Consider the following 24,134-nt stretch of genomic DNA (forward strand, 5'->3'; position numbering starts at 1 on the left):
TCTCTGAATTCTGAACAAGATGGTATAGGGATTTGTCCACCATAAGATAGTCAGTTCTAGAATATGAATCGTGTGCTTTGGAGTAATACGTATAAGATCTCGAGTGAGGGTAGGTTGTTCTCCAAGGATCCACCATATCGTGTTCCTGCAATAGGTCTTTAAGAGCTCTAGAATGCACTATTGCCGTATGTGAGTGACCCTTTGAATTGTCTATAGAGGGAGAGAGAGAAACATTAAAGTCACCACCAAGGATTAAATGCCCATCCACATGTTGCATTATAATATGATGGATATGTTGGAAGAAAGCAGCCTGCTCTCTGTTGGGAGCATAAATGTTAAGAGTAGTAAAGGCAGTATTATGCACAGTAAAACAAATCAAAATAAAACGACCCTGGGGGTCCTCAATACACTTTTTACTTGCAAAAACCAAGTGAGAAGCAAATAAAATTCCAACTCCCGCATATTTAGATTTCTTAGTAGCTGCTGAAAAGTATTGGTGATTAAATTTAGAGGATTTCTTAAGAGACTCGTATCTACGTGTAAGATGTGTCTCCTGAACCAATATAAAAAAAAAGAGCGCTTTTGAGGTGAGTTGAGGCCCTTAACATTTACCGAAAGGATTTTTAGCTTAGTCATAATTGTATACAGAGAGAGGGACTATACATATAATGGGTAGGTCATCTCTGGAAAATAAAATAAAATGGCCATGGATACCAACAATGGTAACCCTGAACAATTTGGATAATGTGTAATATTTAGGTACCATAATAAGGGAAGATGAAAATTTGAATCATCTTCCCATGTATCAGCAAAATAATCATAATAGAAGACTGGTCTAACAAACTCTGTGAGTTCAAAACTAGCATGATCCCCAGGAGGACTATTACAGTCCACCACACCCCAATAAACAGCCTGCGATACCCTCCATGCAGGCATTCCACCATCTCAATATGGGGGTAAAGATGTGATCTAGGTAAGATGTAATGCTCTACTAACCCCCCCCCCCCCAATCCTCCATACTATATCATATAGCAATCAGAGATATCAAAACTGCGTCAAATAATGTAAAATAACATCGTTAACCAGTGAAACTAATAGAAGCACATTAGTATAGAAGTAGACTCATTAGCCCGAAGACTTTCAGCCTCCTGATCATGGCCAGCAATGTCAAAAAGAAGTCAAACGGGACCATGGCTAGAAGAAGATCCTCCAGATTGTCTCCGCAGGGGGTTATTTCGTTGCCCGACTCTTTGCCAGGTGGGGTAGGAGGGTCGAGAATTTTGCGAGCCCGATTTCTTCTGCAGTGCCTGCGAGGCAGAGAAGCCATTAGCTAACAGATTTGGAAATGCTTCGTCGGGTGTCAAGCACTTATGAGTGATCCCCTCCATGGAGTAAGAGATTCCAAATGGGTGCATCCATCTGTATTATGTTTTTACCGCGTAGGAAGGCTGTAATTTCCCGGAAGGTCTGGCGATTTTGCAGGGTCGCTAAGGAGAGATCAGGGAAAATGGAAATGTTGTGACTTCCCAGGTCCAGGTATTTTTTTCCCTAGCCGCCACCGCTATCTTTTCTTTCGTGAGGAAATCCGTGAAACACACGATTATGTCTCGGGACCGATTTGTCTGCGGGGCCCGTAACGCCCGATCAAATTGAATCGCGGGGATATTTTTGCCATCACAGTGGTGAGTCTCCTGCAGCAGATATAAACAGAAGTTCTTGATAAGCGCGTGGCAGTCTTCCGTCGGCGGCCCTTCGGGGAAGCCCCTGAAGCGGAGATTACTCCGACGCGATCTATTTTCAAGATCCGCTAATTTTGCGTATAGCTGAGCATTATCGACACGGAGATCCTCGCAAGATTTTTTGTTATGATTAGAAAGTTCAGAGTTACCTTCCATGCGCACGTCAAGCTCGTCGACTCAATGACCTAAGGAGGTAAGATCTTCCCGCATTTCCTCCATATGCGCCAGAAGTTCTTGTCTATAGGCTTTAATATCCACCCCGAGACCCGCGAACCACTCTCTAAACTCGTCCCGGGTCGGGTGGTCTGAAATTTGGGCATCGGTAGGTTCAGGACTGAGCTTGTGCGGCTCAGGGCTTTCAGAGCGCGAACCGGCGCCATTTTGCTCTCCGGCCTCACAGTCCGGCGACGTGCCAGGATCATCTTTGCGGTAGGAAAATCGCTGTAAATTTGGATTTTTTTCTTCTATGTGCCATATCTCCGATTTTACGTTGTCGAGCTGGGTATATTTTAGAAGATATCAGTGCTATAGGGACGCAGATTCTGGAAGATTGGGTAAGAGTCGGCAGGAGCTCCCAGATCAGGCTGCCATCTCTGCGTGTGACGTCACGCGCCCCCCCGGCGAGCCTTTTTATTGGCACATATGCTGTTGTATGGAAGCTTTAGATGAAAAGGAAAAACGAAATTGTTTTCACCCAGGGCAAAGGACGTGGAGGTACATTTGCTAAAGCCAGGGCCGGCAAAGTTTATTTATTTGGCGAAAACGTCTTTGTATACAACATTTTTACAAAAACTGAAAAGTATGCGCACCAAAACTGAAAAATCTGCAAAATTCTGCAAACTTTATATTGGTCAAAATAGCACAATCTATATGACAGTCTTTAAGTAATAAAATTTTAAATTATTAAAGAAAAAGCATCTCAACCTTCAAGAAAAGACTCAAGATGTGGTTGTTCACGCAAGCCTTTCCTAACTCCAATATCATTTAACTCCCTTCAATCATCACGCTTCGCTAGTTATAGCATTAATAACCACCTCTTACAATGTTATCATTTACATTTATAATTATCTGATCTTCTTTTTCCTTCTTAATCCAAGTTATTGTTCCCTGTTACATGTAACTGCTTTTCTGCACTATTGTTCAAATTGTAAAGTTTATTATATTGTGCACCCCTGTTCCTTGTGAACCAGCATGATGGGACTTCTGTCTTGAATGTTGGTATATAAAAAAAACTTAAATAAATAAATAAATATAAATAAAAAACTTATTACTTAAAGTTGCAGAATTTCCTTAGAAATTCACTGTAAGAGTGTCCCTTTGACATACACCCTGATACAGGCTCCCTCACCGTCTTGCACACACACACTCTATTTATTTTTAACTTTTTTTATATTTACGTTCCTATATAGAATACAAATCACACCGGTTTACATTGAAACTGGAAAAAACGCCAGGGGCGATACAAGTAACGTGTGATACAATTTAATACAAGCAAGCGAATGTTAGATGTTAAATAAACAATAAAACATAAATACCTTAACTTCAAGCTGGCTATGAAAGCTCTTATTAAATTATGAGTACTCTTATTAAATTATTAAATTACAGAGAACGAACAAATTGAAATTGCCATGTTAATAGTGTTCACAATCTTCAGAGTAACAAATTAACAGAGTAACAAATTAACTGCCAACGTTACAACTCTCACAACCCTAAGAGCAAGATAGCGGAATGCATTAGACTACATTTGGGTTCATTTGAGCTCTATTACATTATAGGTCAAATTAAAGGCCTGAATCCAGTAAGGCTGAATTGGACCGCAAAAAGTAAGAAACTGGCCACTCCAGTGAGCAGGTGGACGTAAGGGCCCCTAAGGGTAGGATCTCAGGGCCCTTAAGGGAAGCTGTAAAGGGCCTATCAAGGAAAAGAAAAGATCTGAAGAGATTCGGTCGTGGGAGATTAATGCGTGGGAGACCTTGCCATGGGTGGCGTCTGGGGTTATCATCTTCCAAAAAGTGTTTGGTTGAAGAAGGCTTGGCTGCAAGAACAAATACCTCAATCTGAGAAGGCTTGGCTGAAAAGCCAAGTTTGAGTTTATTTTTGAATGTCGAAGGGCAAGATTCAAGGCGTAGGTCCGGAGGGAGTGCATTCCAAAGTGGGGGGCCAGCTGTAGATAGGGTGCGCTTGCTTAGGGAGGAATTAGCAGGGGGGGCATACAGTGAGCCTTTGTATGCTCTTCCATTTTTGGCTTGAGGAGAAAATAGCAGCGGAGACTCCGGCATACTGCGAACAGAGTGCGTCCCGCAGCACACGCTCCGTTCGCGGTGAAGATGAAGGGCCGAGCGCGCCGATCGCGGCACACGGGGGCATTCCCTTTTCGCCAGGAACAGTGCGCCATGCCTTCATCTTCACCGCGAATGGAGTGTGTGTTGCGGGACGCGCTCTGTTTGCAGCATGCCTGTCCCGCGATGGCCACGGTCCTTGTGGTTTTGAAGAGTCTTCCGGTGAGGGAGGAAATCGTCGAGGTGAGGGAGTAAATGTGAGTGAAGAAGTAATTGTGCGCTGGTGTTGTGTGTACGGCGTGTTTGAGCCTCGAACTGACGGACACATTAGCAAGCACGATATATTATAGCACCATCTATCGGCGGGCTGGGGAACATCCACGAGCACTAATTGACACACTAAGCCTGATATATTATAGATGTTGTAAATTTTAACAGTTCAGTTTCCAGCGTATCTGACTTCTCAACAACCTAGTTCCCACTTGTGCCCATTCCCCTACCTTGCTGCGATGTTCCTGGGGTAACCAACTCGTTCTCCGCGCTGGTATGTTGTTGTCGTAGTTGTTCTTCAGTTACCTTTCCTTTCACCTCATCGAGGGCCATCCGGATCCCCGAGTTCACTCCCAGGGTCTCCTGATATTGCTGCAGCTCTTCTAGTAACCCCTGTGTATCAACAGGGGAGAGCGCAGTCACTTCCTTGGTCCTCAGCGTCATTTGGCCTAGGGGAATGGGTCTGTCCGGAGCGCCAGGGCTTAAAGTTGTTTCCATAGTCAGAAGGGAGAGGCCGCGCTCCACAGGTCTCCCTTCAGCGACTGCACTTCTCGGCGTTGGGGTTGTGTCCGCTACGAAGAAGCTTCAATACGTGGCTGCAGATGGTCATTAGAGAGTGAACTAGTCGTTACCCCTCTCAGCTTCGCTTTGCATTTCGTGTGGGGCATAGTTTACAGGAAATTCGAAAAACGCCGTAAGAGGTTTCTCCCAGCGTCTTTACCGGGCGGCCATCTTGAGTCCTCCCCAGTGAACATCTATATTAAGTGGGGTATGTTGGGTATAATCTCAGTCTCTCAAATTTTACATTTAGTGATCTTAATATTTGTATTGTTCCAAAGAGCTTCCTCCTTGAGCTCATAGGATGTAATATGTTCAGGCAACGTACTGAGATGAATCTAGAAGTTCTTTTTAATTAGGACATTGGCACCCAATACAATCTGGACTATTTCTGTATCTTTCTGACAAATATTTTGCTCTCCGATTACATCTCTTGGTATTTGATTTCTCTCTCCATACATAGTCAGGCCCGGATTTAGGAATAGGCAATACATGCAACTGCCTAGGGTGCCAAATTTTGAGGGCACCAAATAGTCAGGCCTAAGAGGAGCCTTCTCACTTTAGGGCCATGTGATACTGCCACTTCAAAGAAGCATCACTGTGGCACTCTGGCCAAATGCCCCTTCCCTGCTTTGCAGTTTCCGGTAGTGAAATCCCTGCTGTTCGAGGTCCTAGGAGAGAAGCCTGACTTTACCCTGTGGTCCTTCCTATGGGTGCCAAAATCTTAAATCCTGCCCTGTACATAGTACTGTATCAGTTCGGTTTCTCATAGGAGTAGTGTCTCCAAATGGGGTTTGTTTTGTGCACATGTTGACAAGATGAACCTCACTCATAAGCCAGGATAGATGATCTGAGGTTTCTGCTTTTTTCTTGACATGCATGATTGCATCCAATTCCTTAAATACTGGGAAGTCACACGTTTGTTCCTGAACTTATGCAGATGATTTTGCATATTTCTGTATTTATAATTTGCTAGATTTGTGAGTTGGTCACTCTGTCATGTTCAAAAAAATATTTGCATTGCCTTTTTGGGATATGTAATGATTGATTTGATTTTTTTAAATATTTTTTTATTTTCTCGGAGCATACTTTTGTTATTCCATCAAAAATTGGCCCTTAGGAATGGTAAACTGAAAAAGAAGTTCAGTTAACCAGGGTTATGTATTTCCCACAGGTTCTCCCATATATACGCATGCAAAATGCTCTTCTCAACAGCGTCAGACGCCCCTGTGGATAAAAGTAAATGTGTGCAGTTTAATGGCCCAAATTCTCTTACCTCCTGGAGAAGTATGTGAGGTATCTATTCATGGCAGAGAAAAAGGATGTTCTGGGGGAAGGTTGGGTTAGTCCGTCTACGTGCATTTTTCCTTGCGTGTAGCCAGATGGATTCAGGACCAATAGGTTATGTGCTCCCCTGCCAGCAGATGGAGATGGAGTCAGGTTTCAAAGCTGATGTCACCTTAGATACACCCCATGCAGTGACCTTATCCCTTCAGTATTTCTCCGTCTCCAGCAGATGTGGATCCCTTATGGGGATCACTGTACCTTTTGGAAGAAGAAATTCTACTTTTAAATTGGGGAAGATTGAGCCTCGCTCTTCTGTGGTGATATCTAAAGGTCCCTCCCCTAGTTGAGAATTCCTGAGGTGATTTCAGAGATCCCTCAGAGGTGTGCCTTGAGCTGGTAGCCGGTTCCCGGCTTGGACTTTGCTGCTGAAGCAGCTGAAAGGCAGCGGGTGCATGAAGCCAAGCATGGCAGAGATGGCCAAAGCCCTCTCCCCCCGCAGTTGGAGACTGTGTCTGTTCTCAGCCGGTTGGCATTGAGTCCAGGTACGTTTTTTTTGTTTTTTTAAGGATTTACCTCCCAGATTCAGAGATGTTTTGGAGGGGTTTCGGTAAGACTTCCTCCAGTCTCCTTGCTCTGCTCGCCATACCGATGTTCCCGTTGGAGTAAAGGGAAGTGGGCTTCCGAGCGGGTTGAGCAGTCCCCCCATAGGCTAGGACCCGCTTCAGTCTTGGTCAGCACACCGCGTGGTAGGCTGGCGGCGCTATCTTGCACGTGATTTTTGTGCCTGTATTACCCGCCCTAGAGCTTCGGTACACTCAGTGCACGTTAGCTCTGCGCATGCGCTGTGCACTTATGGCGCCCATATACATATGTGCATAACTTACTAGGTGCAGAATTCAAGCAAAGCTGGCGCATGGGTTGTGCATGCGCCTCGCTGCGGACTGCGTAGGCACCCGAAATCTGAGCACACAATATTTTAAGCGTGACCCGTCTGAACACAGTTACTGTCGCCAATGGCTCGGCAGCAAAGAAACATAAGCACCTTTCTCTCTGCGCTGCTTTGATGTATTAGGGCTGCACAGTCTGACCTGAATTCTTGCTTATGGCAGCACTGGGAGGAATCCCAGGGAGAGTTGGCCTCCCTGGACTTTGATAAGCCCGGCTCCTCCCATTCAGAGGATGGGTCAGCCACAGCCTTAACTGGAAGAACCCTGAATCTGAGTAACCCTGGGACTGGGTCATCCATGGGAGAGGGAAACCTACCTGCACCACCCCAGTATCTCCTGGGCTATGCATGGACCCAGCCGTCTTTTCTTGGGTGGAATTCTTTCAAGGTCTTCAAGCCTTCGTACAGAAGCAATCTGCTACCTCACTTGCCTCTGTCCAGATGGAACCTCAGGCTGGAAGAGGGAGGGCTTACCAGCTATTGGCAGACCTCGAGGCATGCCTCGACTCACCAGGGTTATCTCTGGCAGGGACCCAGATGGCATGGACAAAGAAAGGATCCAGATTCCTTGGAAGATCGGAAAATCCCCTTGGTTTAGAACCGTATTGGACCATGTTATGGTTTTTCCACAGAGTCAAATTGCCAGCCTTGGTTTACCAGACCCTGAAGATGCTGGGAGTTCCTGGGGCGGACTCTGTGATGGAGCCAAAGAATAATTCCATTCTGATTTCCCTTCAGAAAGCCTCTTGCTACTTTCCAGTATAGGAAGCCATCCAGGAGTTGATTGACCCTGAATGGGATGCCACAGAAGCAAGTTTTAAAGGTGGATCTGCAAAGAAATACGAGTGAGGTAATCAAATTTGCAGATACAAAATTGTTCAGAGTAGTTAAATCACAAGCAGATTGTGATAAATTGCAGGAAGACATTCTAATACTGGAAAACTGGACATCCAAATGGCAGATGAAATTAAATGTGGATAAGTGCAAGGTGATGCATATAGGGAAAAATAACCCATGCTATAGTTACACAATGTTAGGTTCCATATTAGGAACTACTACCCAAGAAAGAGATCTTGGTGTCGTAGTGGATAACACATTGAAATCATCTGTTCAGTGTGCTGCGGCAGTCAAAAAAGCAAACAGAATGTTGGGAATTATTAGAAAGGGAATGGTGAATAAAACATAAAATGTCACAATGCCTCTGTATCGTTCCATGGTGAGACCGCACCTTAAATACTGTGTACAATTCTGGTCGCCGCATCTCAAAAAAAGATATAGTTGCGATGGAGAAGGTACAGAGAAGGGCGACCAAAATGATAAAGGGAATGGCACAGCTCCCCTATGAGGAAAGACTAAAGAGGTTAGGACTTTTCAGCTTGGAGAAGAGACGGCTGAGGGGGGATATGATAGAGGTGTTTAAAATCATGAGAGGTCTAGAACGGGTAGATGTGAATCGGTTATTTACTCTTTCGGATAATAGACTAGGGGGCACTTCATGAAGTTAGCATATGGCACATTTAAAACTAATCTGAGAGAGTTCTTTTTCACGCAGCGCACAATTGAACTCTGGAATTCGTTGCCAGAGGATGTGGTTAGTGTAGTTAGTGTAGCTGTGTTTAAAAAAGGATTGGATAAGTTCTTTGAGGAGAAGTCCATTACCTGCTATTAATTAAGTTGACTTAGAAAATAGCCACTGCTATTACTAGCAACAGTAACATGGGATATATTTAGTGTTTGGTTATTTGCCAGGTTCTTATGGCCTGGATTGGCCACTATTGGAAACAGGATGCTGGGTTTGATGGACCCTTGGTCTGACCCAGTATGGCATGTTCTTATGTTCTTATATTCACTGGATTCGGCAACCAGAGAATGCTTGTGTCTCTCTAAAGTGAATGCACTGCTCTGTGCCATCTCTAAGCGAACAACTATCCCAGTGGCAGGAGGAGCGGCCTTAAAGGATGCACACAATAGTGGGGTGGAGTCCATCCTTAAACAGGCGTTTGACACAATAGCAGTGACCTTGCAGATTGCTTCATGGTGTGCCCTGGTAGCTCGTTCGTGCCTGCTCCTCTCTCGGAAGGTTTGACTTGGGGGCGAATTCCAGAGCGGTTATGGAACCCCCTCCGCCTTTTTAGCTGATGCGGGCTCTGACCTAGTCCGTTCCTCGGCCAGAGGAGTGGCCTCAGTGGTGGCAGTCAGAAGACAGTTATGGCTGCAGAATCGAACAGCAGACGCAACCTCCAAGGCAAATTTCCCACAGATGCCCTTTAAAGGATCACTCCTCTTTGGAAGTGAATTGGAAAAATGGGCTAGTAAATGGGGCGAATCTCTATTACCCTGGCTACCAGAAGATAAGAGAAGCAGTTACAGCACCCCTTCGCTCACAAGGGGTCGAGCCAGGGGCTCACAGTGCTTTTGCCCCTCAGAAACTCGATATTTCAGAGGTCTTGATCCTTTGGGAGGTCTTAGTCCTTTCGGAGTCGGGTGCCCAAGAGAGCGTTAGGCTCAGTTCATCCTGAACCCCCCCAATGAAGTTTGCCGACCCACCCTCGGAACGAGGAGATAGGGGGCCAACTGTCCGTCTTCTACCAACGGTGGGTCACGATCACTTCGGACAAATGGGAACTGGAGGTCATACAAGAAGGATATGTGCTGGAATTTCGCAGCACTCCTCGGGACATTTTCATGATATCCCCTTGCCACTCCCAGCATAAGAAGTAGGCAGTGAAGACTACCCTGTTAAAGCTCTTCAGAATGAGGGCTATAATCCCAGTATCTGCACCCCAGGAAAATACAGGGCGTTATTCCATCTATTTCATAGTACCCAAGAAGGAAGGTTCCTTTCGCCCCATCCTGGACCTCAAGAGCGTCAACCAACATCTAAGAGTGATTCTTTTACACATAGAAACCCTATTCTCCGTGATAATGGCCGTACAATCGGGAGACTTCTTAACCTCCCTGGATCTATCTGAGTCTTACCTACATATACCAATCTGGCAAGAACTTCAGCGTTTCCTATGCTTTGCGGTACTGCATCACCATTATCAGCTCAGGGCACTGTCCTATGGTCTGGCCACCATCCCCAGAAGTAGTACCGTGGGCGAGGGCACACATGCGATCATGTCAACGCTCCCTGCTGTCACGTTGGAACCCGCTGTCTCAAGACTATTCAGTTCGCCTCCACTTACCGATGGAAGTATGCTCTTGGCTCCAGTGGTGGCTGCAAGAAGCTCATCTGGGCAGGAGTGTACCCCTCTCCCCTCCGAACTGGCTGGTCCTCACAACAGACATGAGCCTCCAGGGATGGGGAGCTCACTGTCTGGAACTGACGGTCCAGGGGCGTTGGACCAAGGAAGAGGCCCTCTGGAACATAAATCACCTGGAAGCCTGGGAAGCCAGACTGGCATGTCTACTATTCAGCCACATATTCCAGGGTCAAATGCTCTGAGAAATGTCTGACAATGCAACAGCGGTAGCCAACATCAATCGCCAGAATGGAACCAAAAGCCAGCAAATGTCACAGGAGGTTGATCTCCTTTGGAATGGGCAGAAGTACATTTACAGATGATCTCAGCTTCCCACATCGCAGGAAAAGACAACATCAAAGCAGACTTTCTAAGCAGGGAGAGACTGGATCCAGGAGAGTGGGCATTGTTAGCCAAAGCCTTTCAGCTGGTAGTAGATCGCTGGGGTCTCCTGTCCATCGACCTGCTGGCCTCATCTCACAATGTGAAGGTTCCCTGATTCTTCAGTCGCAGAAGAAATCCGTTGACCCTGGGGATTGATGTTCTCATTCAGAAATGTCCGGAAGAGGAGCTGTTATATGCCTTCCCTCCATGGCCCTTCCTAGGCAGGATCATTCGCAGAATTGAGTGCCACAGGGGATTAGTCCTACTAGTAGCTCCAGATTGGCCCAGCTGTCCATGGTATGTGGACATGTGGAGACTCTTGGAGGAGACACCCCCCCCCCCCCCGTGCCTCCCACCGCACAGAGACCTGCTACAGCAGGGACCAGTCCTTGACGAGGATCCAACTCGATTCTGTCTTACGGTCTTGCCCTTGAGAGGGCTCACCCGATGAAGCAAGGATATTCTGCGGTGGTAATTGCCACCTTACTCTGCACGCGGACGCTCTCTACGTCCCTATGTATGTGCGAGTCTGGAGCGTATTTGAGGCCAGGTGCCAGGAATGCAGTGTTTCCCCTCAGGCAGTCAAAATCCCACTAAATCTGGAATTTTTGCAGGACAGCTTAAATAAAGGTTTGACCCTTAACTCCTTGAAGATCCAGGTAGTGGCTGTCTCCTGTTTCAGGGGCGAGGTGAACAGAATCCGCCTGTTGGCTCATCCAGACATGGCCTGTTTTCTGAAAGGGGTGAAGCACCTCCGGCCACCCCTACGGTGGCAGGTTCCCTTGTAGAATCTCAATCTATTATTGGAGTTATTGGCAGGGCTTTCCTTTCGCCCGCTGTGCAATCTTTTATTTATTTATTTATTTATCTATCTATTTATTTATTTATTTATTTAGGAGTTTTTATATACCGAAGTATAGCTAGCTGCCTTCACTCCGGTTTACATATACAACAACGTTGTACAATTAACAGTAGCTTATCCATTAACTATTTAGTACTTTTGACATCGATATTTATATACAGTATACAGATACAATATCTTACGATTAACAGTAGTTTAGCCAATAACTATTTAATACATTTGACATCAACTTTTATAAACAGAATAAATCAGTGGTTGAGCTATGAAAATGAGGTGGACGAGCTTATGAAATGTTCAATTAGACTTTCAGAAGTGAACCAGTATGAGAACGGTCTATGTAATGGCCTTAGGAGTGAAATTGCATAACTGAAAAGTTATGAATTAGATAAGTTATGCGATATTAACAAATACCATCTTTGAGCGTTTGGCTGAATATCCATGTTTTGAGCTCTTTTTTAAATGATTTAATGTTACTTTGTGAGCTCAGGTGTTCTGGAAGTGAGTTCCATAATTTCAGACCAGCGACGGAAATGGCTCTGTTTCTTGTGGTGAAAAGTTTGGCTAGTGGAAGTGATGGTATGATCAGCTGTAATTTACTTGCGGATCTAGTTGTACGTTGAGATCTGTGTATATGTATGACGTTATCGAGGGCTGTGTTATCAGCTTTATAAATTGCATTGTGTAAGATTGTTAGAATTTTGTATTCAATTCTTTTTTCGACCGGAAGCCAGTGTAGACTTTTGAGCACGGGGGTGATGTGGTCCTATTTCTTTTTGCCAGTTAGGATTCTAGCAGCAGCATTCTGTAGTAATTGAAGTGGTTTTAAGGCTGTTTTAGGGAGACCTATCAAGAGTGAGTTGCAGTAGTCAAGGCTGGTGAAGATAAGAGATTGTAAGACTGTCCTGAAATCTTGGTGGTGAAAGTAGTGGTTTTAGATGTTTGAGTATATGGAGTTTATGAAAGCCTTCTTTTGTTTTTGTTGTGATGTGTTTTTTGAAGTTTAGTTCACTGTCTATCCAGAAGCCGAGGTCTTTTACGTTATTTTTGATTTGGATACGGATGTTGTCAATTTGAAGGGGGGATGTAGTTTTTGATCTTGAGTTATTTCTTTCAGTTAGGATGCATTCGGTTTTGCTCATGTTTAGGCATAATTTTAGGTGGTTTAGCATGTTTCTGATTGAAATAAGGTGAGAGGCTGTTATTTTCATTGCATCTTCGATGGTGGAAGTAATTGGAATGAGTAGTTGTATGTCGTCAGCATACATGTAGTAAGTTACGCCTAGGCTTGATAGGAGTTGGCATAGTGGTAGTAGATAAATGTTAGAGTATGGCCGATAAAGCAGATCCTTGTGGTACTCCAGTTTCGAGAGGATGGCTTCTGATGAGTAGTTGTTGATGGAGACTTTGAAGTATCTGTCTTTTAGGAAAGAAGTGAACCAGTCTAGGGTTTTGCCTGATAGGCCTATGTTTGCTAGTCTAGATATTAGACTTTTGTGGTCTACTGTGTCAAATGCAGTGGATAGGTCAAGGAGGATTACTAGATGGCTTAGATTGTTATTGAAGCTTCTTAGTATGTTGTTTGATAGGTTTAGCAGTAGGGTTTCTGTGCTGAGGTTTCTCCTGAAACTGTGTTGGTTGGGATGTAGAATTTTGTGGTTATCGAGGTGTTCATTGAGCTGTTTCAGGGCCGCTTTCTCTGTCATTTTGGCTAGGAGGGGTAGGTTTGATATTGGCCGGTAGTTGTTTGTTGTCTGGGTTTAGATTCTTCTTCTTTATTATTGGTTTGATTGTTGCGAGTTTTAGCTTTGTGGGTAACTCACCTTCTACGAGGGAATTATTGATAATTGCTGCTATTGTTGGGGCTATGGTATGAGCAATTTCCTTTAGGTCTCGAGTGGGGATGATGTCTAGGTCATGGCGTGCTGGGTTTATTTTTCTTAGCATTTTTTCTGTTTCCGAGGAGGAAAGGGGTTCGAAGTTAGACCATGGTGTAATATTTGTAGTGGATATTTGGTCTTCTATGATCGAGGAATTGGTGAAGGTGTCGGTTATTTTGTTTATTTTGTTCTTGAAGAATGTAGCTAATTCTTGACTTAAATTTTTGTTTACGGTTGTGTGGGTGGTGGTGTTTTCAGAGATGAGGTTGTTTACTATGTTGTATAAGGATTTGGAGTTATTGGTTGATTTTTTGACTATAGTAGTCACGTTTCATATTGAGAATCATTTTTTTGTAATTGGCTAGATGAGTGCGGTATCTTTGTAATGCTACGGTGCATTTGTCCTTTTGCCATTCTTTTTCTAATTTCCTGAGACTGAATTTCATGCTTCTTAGGTGAGAGTTGAACCATGGGTTGCGTTATTCTCTGCGATTCTTTAGCTGTTTAAATTTTTCAGGGTTTATGTTGTTTGCGGTTTCTTCAGTAATTTGGAACCAGGATTGGATAGCATTATTTATATTTGCGAGGTCTAGATTTGCTAGTTGTTTCCCAAGTTCTTGTTGGAGAAGGTTGGTTTGGAACGGTGGTTGGTATTTGAAGGATCTTTGTAATTCGTTAGTTTTTGCCGTGTTGATGTTTACTTGTGTATTGCATTGTAGGAGGTAGTGATCGGACCAGGGAACTGGTCTGCATGAAATAGATGTCTGAGAAGTAGTGATTAGTGAAAATCAGGTCCAGTATGTGTCCTGCTTTGTGTGGGGTTGTTCACCTGTGGGTTGCAATTTAGACTTGATAGCATGTCTAGCAGGGTTTGGCAGTTTTGTGATCTGGGACTGATATCTGTGTGAAGATTAAAGTCACCAAGTATGATGATTGGTTTTTTCATATTGATGTTTGTTATTAGGAATTCTAGGAGTGGGGAGATATCGTTATCTAGCAGTTTGGGCGGGCAGTATACTAGGCATATTTGTAGGTTCGTTGAGTTGAAGAGAGCTAGTTCATATTGTTTTGGGAGATTGTGTGGAATCAATTTCATGGAGAGTTGTATTTTTATAATCAGAAGTAGTCCTCCTCCTCCTCCTCTGCGGGATTTGCAAGGGATTGAAAATGTGTCGTATGCGCTGCTGTCTAGTTGGTTCATTAAGACTTGGTCGGTATTTTTGAACCAAGTTTCTATTATGGCGATGAAATCGGGGTTTTTTTCTTGTAGAATGTCTGATATTAACATTAATTTTTTGGTTAGGGATTGAGCATTTATGAGAAGGAAGGTGAGACATTTTTGATGTTTTTCATTAGCGGGATGTTTATTAGGTATCTGTGTCTTGTTTGATGCAGCGTGTTGGCAGATTGGCAGATTGTTGGCAGTTGTTGGCAGATTGTTGTTCTTGCGTTTATTAACCTTGAAAATTGTGTTCCTGGTGGCTATTTGCTTGGCACGTCACATCTCTGAACTACAAGCATTGTCATGTTGGGAACCATTCCTCCGGATGACTCCAGGAGCATTACAGCTTCGGTATCATTCCATCTTTCTTGCCCAAGATAGTCTCGGAGATTCATTTGAATCAGACCATTTCGTTGCCATCCCTAGATAAGCACAAAGATGCAGAAGAATTCCGCCGCCTCCGCCATTTGAATGTCAATAGGCGTTTGGTGCGGTATTTGGAAGTTTCAGAACTGGTCCGAAAGACTGTTTGTCCTTCACGATGGAAGGAAGCAGGGTGAACAAGCTAAATGGGCTACCATAGTTCACTGGATTAAGGAGGTGGTCATAGGAGCCTATGTGGAGGCAGAAAAGCCATTACCCTTTCAGGTTAAAGCTTATTCTACTAGGGCTCAGGCAGTCTTATGGGTGGAAGCTAGAATGCTGCCTCCTGTTGACATTGTCCTTCTTATTCACCTTCTCCAGGTTCTGTCGCCTGGACGTTCAGGCCTGGGAGGACGCAGCCTTTGCAAAGGCGGTGTTAACGGGACTGTGGGCAGTCTCCCACCCCGATCGGGAGTAGATTTTGTACATCCTGTTGGTCCTGAGTCCATCTGGCTACACGCTAGGAAATGGAGAAATTACTTACCTGATTTCATTTTCCTTAATGTAGACAGATGGACTCGGCATCGAGCCCATGGCTGCCCAAGAACGGTGCCAAGGATTCGCCCATGAAGTGGCTACCGATTCCAAGACATTGCGGGTAAGCCGTCATCCAGTCCCAAGATCAGGGCATCTATCTTACTGGGGTCCAGTGTTTGTTTAGTTGAGTTAAGTTAAGGTTATCCATGTTCTTAATCATTTTTAACCTGACTCTGTCTGCATTTGCTGGCAGGGGAGCATAATCCATTAGTCCTGAGGTCATCTGTCTACACTAAGGAAAACGAAATTATCAGGTAAGTAATTTCTCCAATATGCCATTTTGCCCCACTGTTTTTTGATGGGCTCTTACACTACTTACAAATAAAATAGAAAGTATTGGTTATGTTTTTCAGCTTCAGCAGTTAAAATATCTTAGCATACACACTGATGACTTGATTTCTGTGTCCTCTATGCGGTGCACTTCACAATACAGAGAGTGTGTGCAAGGGGTGGGGATGTCTGCACAGGTGCTTCATGGGCCAACTGTATTAGGAAAATTGTTTGCAGATTAAAAGCCTTTAATCAGAATCTGTGAACTTAGAGAAATTTTCTGTTTCCACCTCTGAGGTAAAATACTTATTCTGCCTGAATTTGCCATTATCTGGGAGAGCTGTGCATGTTAGTTTCCATGAGTGACTGTCCTTCCTTTTTTCCCCCCTCCCCACAGGGTAAACCCCCTACCAAGAAAGCCAAAGTGTTGCAAAAGGCCACCTGGTCTTCCAAAATCGGAGCATTTCTCCACTCGCAAGGGACAGGACAGTTGGCTGACGGGACCCCAACTGGTCAGGATGGTGAGGAGGGGGATTAAATGGGGCTCCATGTTTTTGGTAGTTTGTGTGTGTGTGCTCACTTCTCTCTCCCCTTTTGCTCCGCTCGACGATGACCCCTGGTTCATGTGATGCAAAAGTATTGACTTTACCCATTGACTGAGATCCTAGTAGTTTGTGTTATCAGGCCATGGGGGATATGGCCCATGCAGATAATGTGGCCTTTGGTAAGCTATAGGACCTCTTTTTCTAGTCCCTGTGCATGGGGTGGAGATACAGTCTTTCAGCCCAGTAATACTCTTCTTCTGCCCTGCAGCATTTGTCCTGGGCTTTGACTGGGGGAATTACCTGATGGAAGATGATTACCAAGCTGCACCTGTCAGCTGCTTCAAACACGTGAGCTTATGTTTTATTGTTGTTTTTGTTAATGACTACCTTGGGGGGAGTGGGAACAGGATTAAATAGCTCAGTGTTTGGGTGTGGGGTAAAAATTCTGTCACCTTTTGATCTGACTTGTTTCAGATTGGTGCCATCTGAAGATTCTTCAATGGTCTCTGCCTAGGACTCAGTGGACAGGTCTATACATTACTGGTTAAGGTTAAATGTATTTATATGCCACCTATGAGATACCTTGTGGGGGCTCAGAACCCCCTCCCCCACACACACATAATAAAAACAAATTAAAAAGAGAAAATCAAAATAGCACAATGAATTGTGGATGCCTGGAGAGTTCTTCATCCTCTTGAAAAAAAGATTGATTCTGGTGTCTGTGAAATAGTGATTTGTGATCATGCATTGATTTGAAACTTGATGAGTTGGGGTAATGAGCCTAGGAGGTCCTGGTTGTGGAGATTCCCAATTTATTTAGTGAATGACTCAGACCTTCATGATTTTCTCAAAAAAAAAAAAAAAGGGATGAGTTTTAACTATACAATGAGAATTATCACGATGGTCCAATTTTGTTTTAGGAACCTGCAAAAGTGGTTTTAAGGGGGGTGTATACTAGCTTATACCATAAAAAAGAGAAAAGGCATAAGAATTTTGCAATTGGAAAAACAGTTGGGGAAGGAGAAGTGAAATCTAGTACAGCAATAGAAAAAAGAAAATGTGAAAAGGAAAATTGGTTCTTACTTGCTAATTTTCGTTCCTGTAGTACCATGAATCAGTCCAGACTCCTGGGTTCTGTCCACTCACCAGCAGATGGAGGCAGAAAAAGTTCCAAACTGACTCCGCCCCTTCCGTGGGTTTTGCTTCCCCTCCAGCAGATGGAGACAGAGAAAATCTGAAAGGATTATGTCCTAATAGCCGAGGTGCCACCTACAGTCTGTCAGTATGAATCAGTATCAAAGCAGAATGGCTCAAAACCGTAATTATTAACTATATACAAATAACACTTTCTCTGAACTGGCTTACCCAACTCCAAGTGGGAACCAGAACCCAGTGAGCTCCTAGAACAAATTCAAATCTGCAGATCCAAAACAAATGAATTCTGAATGAGCGGACTCTCTATTACCTGTCAACTTAACGCAGGCGGGACTCTGGACTGATCCGTGGTACTACAGGAACGAAAATTAGCAGGTAAGAACCAATTTTCCTTTCCCTGTACGTACCTGGATCAGTCCAGACTCCTGGGATGTACCAGAGCCTTTTTCTTTCCTGGTTTGGCCCTGGAGAGGCCCGCTCGGAGTACACCTCCAAATCCCCCAGAACTCGGGGCCTGGACATCCAGCCTGTAATGCCTCGCAAAAGTGTGCCAGAGATTTCCACGTAGCCGCTCTACAAATTTCCTGCGGTGAAACTTGGCACTCTGCCCAAGACTCAACTTGTGACCGGGTAGAATGGGCCCGAAGTCCAACCAGCAACGCTCTGCCTCGCAGCAAGTCCGCTGAACTGATAGCTTCCTTTAGCCAGCGGGCTAGCATAGTCTGAGATGCCATATTCCCACTTTTAGGACCACTCCATAGAACGAAAAGATGGTCGGACAACCGAAATGCGTTTGTAACTTCCATTAACGCAAAAACGCTCTGCGAACATCCAGCTTTCGCAAATCTCTAGAGAGGGGATCCGACTATGGGGGTTATTTTCTAAAGCTATCGCACACTTACGCTACCAGCGCACGCGTGCGCTAGCTTACATCGGGGCGTCACCGGGGCCGACTCTGCGGACACAGCACAGACAGCGAAACGGTAAGGAGCCTTTTCGCACCGAATAACTACACCTTTTATGGTATAGTTATTCGCGCGCGATGCCGGCAGCAATTGCTGCTGGCTAGCGCAGGAACGCCTCCCCATTTCGCCCCCCCCCCCGCCCCCTGTTATCGCTGGATTCACTATGCCTTGCAGCATTAGTGAATCCAGCCCTAAATCACCTTGATCCACATATTTATTCACGACCTTAAATGTAGCAGATTGGGGAGGTAAGACTTCCCTTGGCTAAATCCATGTTGACTTTGTCCCATTAAACTGATTTCTATCATTTTGCCTGCCACGCCATTGGACTCGCTGGTCTGTAGTTTCCTGGGATCTTTTGCTTATCATGTATTGGTAAAAGTTCTGCCTCGTCGCTTTTTAGGGGAAATGGATATAAATTTATATCTATGGTATCAATACCTCCTGAAAGACTACATAGGATTTATTCTGATGCGGTGAAACTGTGGCAAAGTGGAAACCTTCTTTCATATGATCAGTAGTTCAGAAATACTGAGATATAGTGGTTGATAACTAAGATTAAAATATTTGAAAGATCCTAAAAACATTCTTGTTGAGTCTCCCGGAGTCCAGTATCCCCTCCAAAATGATGAAACTGATCTCTCAAATTATTATAGCAGCACAATTGGAAATTGCATCTGATTGGAAGAATACCTTTTTGCTCAATTTGAGCACATTACAAAATCATATTTGGAAGTCATATTATTTGGGCAAACTGGTGATAAAAGATGTTACAAATTGTAATGCTCCTTGGAAACCCTTTGAACAGTGGTGTGATATCTGATTCCAGTTGAAGCTAAATAATGTGATAGGTGTTATTCTGTCCTAAAATTGTTGAGCATATGGAATTGGAGGTTGGATTGGAGGGATTGATCATTTTGGGGGGAAAATTAGAACCTTAGATTGTTAGGATTCATATTCTCATTCTGTATGGGGTTTTTTTTTTAATGTTGCTATGAATTGGTTCAATAATATTTAAACTAGGAAAATTATAAAACGAAGCTCTCTGAATAAGAAGACCACAAAAAGAAAGCTTTAGTTCCCTGTACGTACCCGGATCAGTCCAGACACCTGGGTTGTGATTCCGCACCAGCAGATGGAGACAGAGCAAAACTTGAAGGGCTCCCTACAATATAGTAAGGTGCCACCCACAGCCCCTCAGTCTTACTCTGTCTCCAGCAGATGGGGCAGGTCCACCCACAGTCTCTGGGATCCCTGCGAGTTTTAGTTAGTCAGGGTTAAAAAAAAAAAAAAAGACCATAATAATAGAAGATTGGGTATTCCATAGTAGAGAGGGCTAATCCTTTATAAAAAAAAAAAAAAAAAAAGGAACAGTGTTTATTTTTTCAGAAGAGCTTCCGTCGGAGGTGTCTCCCAGGGGGGTTGGCAGGTCCTATGGGGATCATCCCCCCCTGGTCGAGCCCGCTGCTGAGGGTCGAGGACCCGGCCGTGCCTGGCAGCAGCGTCGGGGGTGACACCGGGGAGCCCGGTTCACTCACCCCCGGTGGAGCGGGAGCATCAGCACCTGGACAGCGGCTAAGTACAAAAAAAAACAACTTTACTGCTTTTGTTTTTGTCGCGCCGGCTCTCCCTCTCCTTGTCGTCGGCAGCTCGTTCGCAGGGGGGGGAACCGTTTTCCAGCTCTTAGGCGCGGCGAATTTATTTTTTTTGTGGGCCCAGGATGCCGGTCGGCTCGGCCTGCCACGCGTGTGTTTCGCGCGACGGCGTTTGCTCTGCTTGCCTCACCGGGGGCGAGGGACCATCGGGGGGTGGTCGGGGCGGCCGTTCCCGATCATCCCGTTCGCCGCCGCGCACCGGGGCTGCTGCGATCGACGGCCCGGATCCGTTCCCGCTTAGCGCGGGAACGGCGGCCATCTTAGATTCAGTCCATGCGGCTACTAGGAGGGCTCTGGAACATGGCGGCCAGCCACCTCCTCTCTCTCCTCAGCCGCGGGGGGGGGGGGGAACCCCGGGGGGCGCCCTACAATCTGGTCAGCTGACCTCGGGGGAGGGATCCTCGGGTTCGGAGGATTCCTTCTCCGAGGATTTTGCTCTGCTTTTAAAAAAATTGGCAAAGTATAAGAAATCACAGCACAAGTCCGGGAGAGTCTCAGGCGGCGGAGAGGGACGCTCTCAGCTCCAGAAAAGGGCAGGCCGGCCCAGGGGCTCGTCGGATCCACCTCAGGAGAAGAGACAGGCGCGGGGCGTCCCTCGGGATTCGGCAACGGAGTCTACTTCTTCAGATGAGGAACAGTCGGCCTCGAGGGCCACGGGAGGGCCTGAGGGGCCCGATGACCCAGGTCCTGCCCCGCCGGGTGCAGGAAAAGGCACGCTGACGGGGGATGGGGATGACCCCAAGGTTGTGCGCCTCTTTAAAAGAGAGGAGCTATCCCCACTTATTCCAGCGATCCTGGAGGAGCTTGGAGTGGAAGCTCCACAGGTGGAAGTCCGTCAGGGCCCCAATATGGACCCGGTACTTCTCGGTCTCGCCGGGCCTACGGTGGCATTCCCTTTTCATTTTTCGGCCTCAGACATACTTTTCCGGGAGTGGGATACCCCGGAATTAGGCCTTAAGGTGAGCAAGGCCATGGACAAGTTGTATCCTCTGCCTGAGGACGTTCTTGAATTGCTGCGCCTCCCCCGAGTGGACGCAGCGGTGTCGGCGGTAACCAAGAGGTCTACCATCCCTGTCACTGGCGCCACGGCGCTTCGAGACATCCAGGATCGGAAACTGGAGGTTCAACTCAAAAAGGTTTTCGAGGTGTCCGCCCTGGGAGTCAGAGCAGCTATCTGCAGTAATTTTGCATTGCGAGCGGGCCTTCGTTGGGCCCAGAACTTACAAGCGAATGCTGGTCTCTCCGATGGGGAAGCCTCACAGGCGGATCACTTGGAGGCAGTGATAGCCTACAGTGCAGATGCCATGCACGATTTGCTGAGAACTCCGGCCAGGGCTATGGTGTCAGCGGTCTTGGCTCGCCGTCTCCTCTGGCTTCGTAACTGGGCCGCGGATGGTACGTCGAAGGCGCATCTGGGATCTTTGCCTTTTAAGGGGAAGTTACTTTTTGGTAAGCAACTGGACGATCTCATGCAGTTCCTCAGCGAGAACAAGGCCTTCAAGCTGCCTGAGGACAGGCCGAGGTCGCGATCTAACTTCTCGGCCAGGAACTGTTTCGGTGTAACCGGCGCCAGAGACCGCAAAGATCGACGGGGACGTGTCCGTCCTACCGCGCGAGTTCTGCAAGATCCTCCTCCTGGTCTCAGTCCTTTCGAGGGAAGAAGTTTAACCGGTCCGGTGGACCCTCGGCGGGGTCGGGGTCCAAGTCGGCCCAATGAAACGAGACTGGTTCATTCCCCACGGCGGCCTCCAGAAGCCGTACCATACGTGGGGGCGAGGCTTGTGCAGTTTTACGGGGAATGGACCAAGATCACCTCAGACCAATGGGTCCTCGGAGTAATAAAACACGGTTACGCTTTAGATTTTGCACGCCTACCGTGGGACAAGTTTCTTGTCTCCCCCTGCAAGTCTATCGCCAAGCGCGCAGCCGTGAGGGCGACCCTGCAGCGCCTGGAAGCCCTGGGCGCCATTACTCCCGTGCCATCAAGTCAAAGAGGTGCGGGGCGGTACTCCATTTCCTTTGTGGTTCCCAAGAAGGACGGCGCGTTCCGGCCCATCCTCGACCTCAAGGGGGTTAACAAGTGCCTTCGTGTTCCAAGTTTCAAGATGGAGACGATCCGCTCGGTAGTGGCCGCGGTTCGTCCCGGCGAGTTTCTTGCGTCGCTGGATCTCACGGAGGCGTATTTACACATCGGGATTCAGCCGGTCTATCACAGGTACTTGAGATTCTGCATCCTAGGCAGGCATTACCAGTTCAGGGCTCTTCCCTTCGGCCTGGCCACGGCTCCACGCACTTTTACCAAAGTTATGGTGGTGGTGGCTGCCCAGCTCCGGAGAGAAGGGCTCCTGGTTCACCCTTACTTGGACGATTGGCTCATCCGGGCAAAATCCGAGGCCGGGTGCCGAGCGGCGATTGCCAGGGTCCTGTACCTCTTGCGGTCCCTGGGCTGGGTGATCAACCTGTCCAAGAGTCATCTGGAGCCTACCCAGAGGTTGGAATACCTGGGGGCCATGTTCGACACGGAGAGAGCGCGGGTGTCGCTAACTCAGGAGAGAGTGGTCAAGCTCCAGGGGCAGGTGAAACGCCTGTTGTCCATGCGGTGCCCGCTAGTTCGCGATTACCTGATGGTGTTGGGTTCCATGGCGTCCACGCTAGCTTTGGTTCCCTGGGCGTTCGCTCATCTGCGACCGTTACAATCAGCGTTACTTTCCCGCTGGAAGCCGGCATCGGAGGAGTTCCTTCGACCCCTACCCCTCTCAGGTCGCGCCAGGGCCAGCCTGCAGTGGTGGCTCTGCCCCGGGCATCTGACGTGCAGTGTCTCTCTGCTCTTGCCCACTTGGACGGTGGTCACGACGGACGCCAGCCTCTCTGGTTGGGGAGCGGTCTGTGGGGGACACTCGGTTCAAGGCCTGTGGTCCAGCCAGCAGTCACGGTGGTCCATTAACCGGTTGGAGACCCGGGCGGTGTCCTTGGCGTTATGAGCATTCCTTCCGTGGATTCGGGGCCGGGCGGTCCGGGTCTTATCGGACAACGCGACCACGGTGGCCTATATCAATCGCCAGAGAGGAACGAGGAGCCAGCAGGTGGCGGTGGAGGCGAGTCGGTTGATGAGCTGGGCGGAGCATCACCTCAGCGGTCTAGCGGCGTCTCACATCGCCGGAGTGGACAACATACAAGCGGACTTCCTCAGCAGGCATCGTCTGGATCCAGGGGAATGGGAGCTATCGGATGTAGCGTTTCGTCTGCTCTGTGCCAGGTGGGGACAGCCCCACCTGGACCTGATGGCCACCGCTCAAAACGCGAAGGCTTCGCGGTTCTTCAGCCGGCGGAGGGAGCGGGGCGCAGAAGGCGTCGATGCCCTGGTACTTCCCTGGCCCACGGACGTGCTGCTCTATGTATTCCCTCCGTGGCCCCTGATCGGCAGGGTGCTACGGCGAGTAGAGTTACATCCGGGGGAGGTGATCTTGGTGGCGCCGGAGTGGCCCCAGCGTCCGTGGTTCGCAGATCTCATTCAGCTAGCGGCGGAGCCTCCGCTTCGGTTTCACGGAGACGCCAGCATCCTTCGTCAAGGTCCCGTCTGTTTGGAGGATGCGGATCATTTTTGTCTCGCGGCTTGGCTTTTGAAAGGGCGCGATTGAGGACTAAGGGATACTCCGAGGCAGTGATCACTACTTTGTTGAGGGCTAGAAAGCAGTCTACCTCCTTAACCTATATGCGGGTTTGGACAGTTTTCGAGGACTGGTGTAGCACTCACGAAGTAGACCCTATACTGCCAGCTGTGTCGGCGGTCCTCGCTTTCCTCCAAGAGGGCCTCTCCAAGGGGCTGTCTTGGAATACCCTCAAGGTCCAGATAGCTGCCCTTGGTTGCCTTAGAGGTAAGGTCCAAGGAGTGTCCTTGGCTTGCCATCCAGATGT

The 24,134-nt window shown here is 47.0% G+C and overlaps 1 protein-coding gene across 2 annotated transcripts in view; it reads left to right on the plus strand.

Annotated features, from left to right (window-relative positions):
* Positions 1–24,134, plus strand: part of L3MBTL2 (L3MBTL histone methyl-lysine binding protein 2) — a 120,404-nt gene that overhangs the window by 8,866 nt on the left and 87,404 nt on the right. For both annotated transcript variants that reach the window (XM_029590461.1, XM_029590460.1), the window contains exons 4-5: positions 16,297–16,420; positions 16,713–16,792. In XM_029590461.1, the coding sequence (XP_029446321.1) occupies positions 16,297–16,420; positions 16,713–16,792 (204 nt within the window). The remainder of the gene's footprint in view (positions 1–16,296; positions 16,421–16,712; positions 16,793–24,134) is intronic.

The sequence above is a fragment of the Rhinatrema bivittatum genome, chromosome 2, assembly GCF_901001135.1.
Source record: "Rhinatrema bivittatum chromosome 2, aRhiBiv1.1, whole genome shotgun sequence".
Classification (NCBI taxonomy): Eukaryota; Metazoa; Chordata; class Amphibia; order Gymnophiona; family Rhinatrematidae; genus Rhinatrema; species Rhinatrema bivittatum.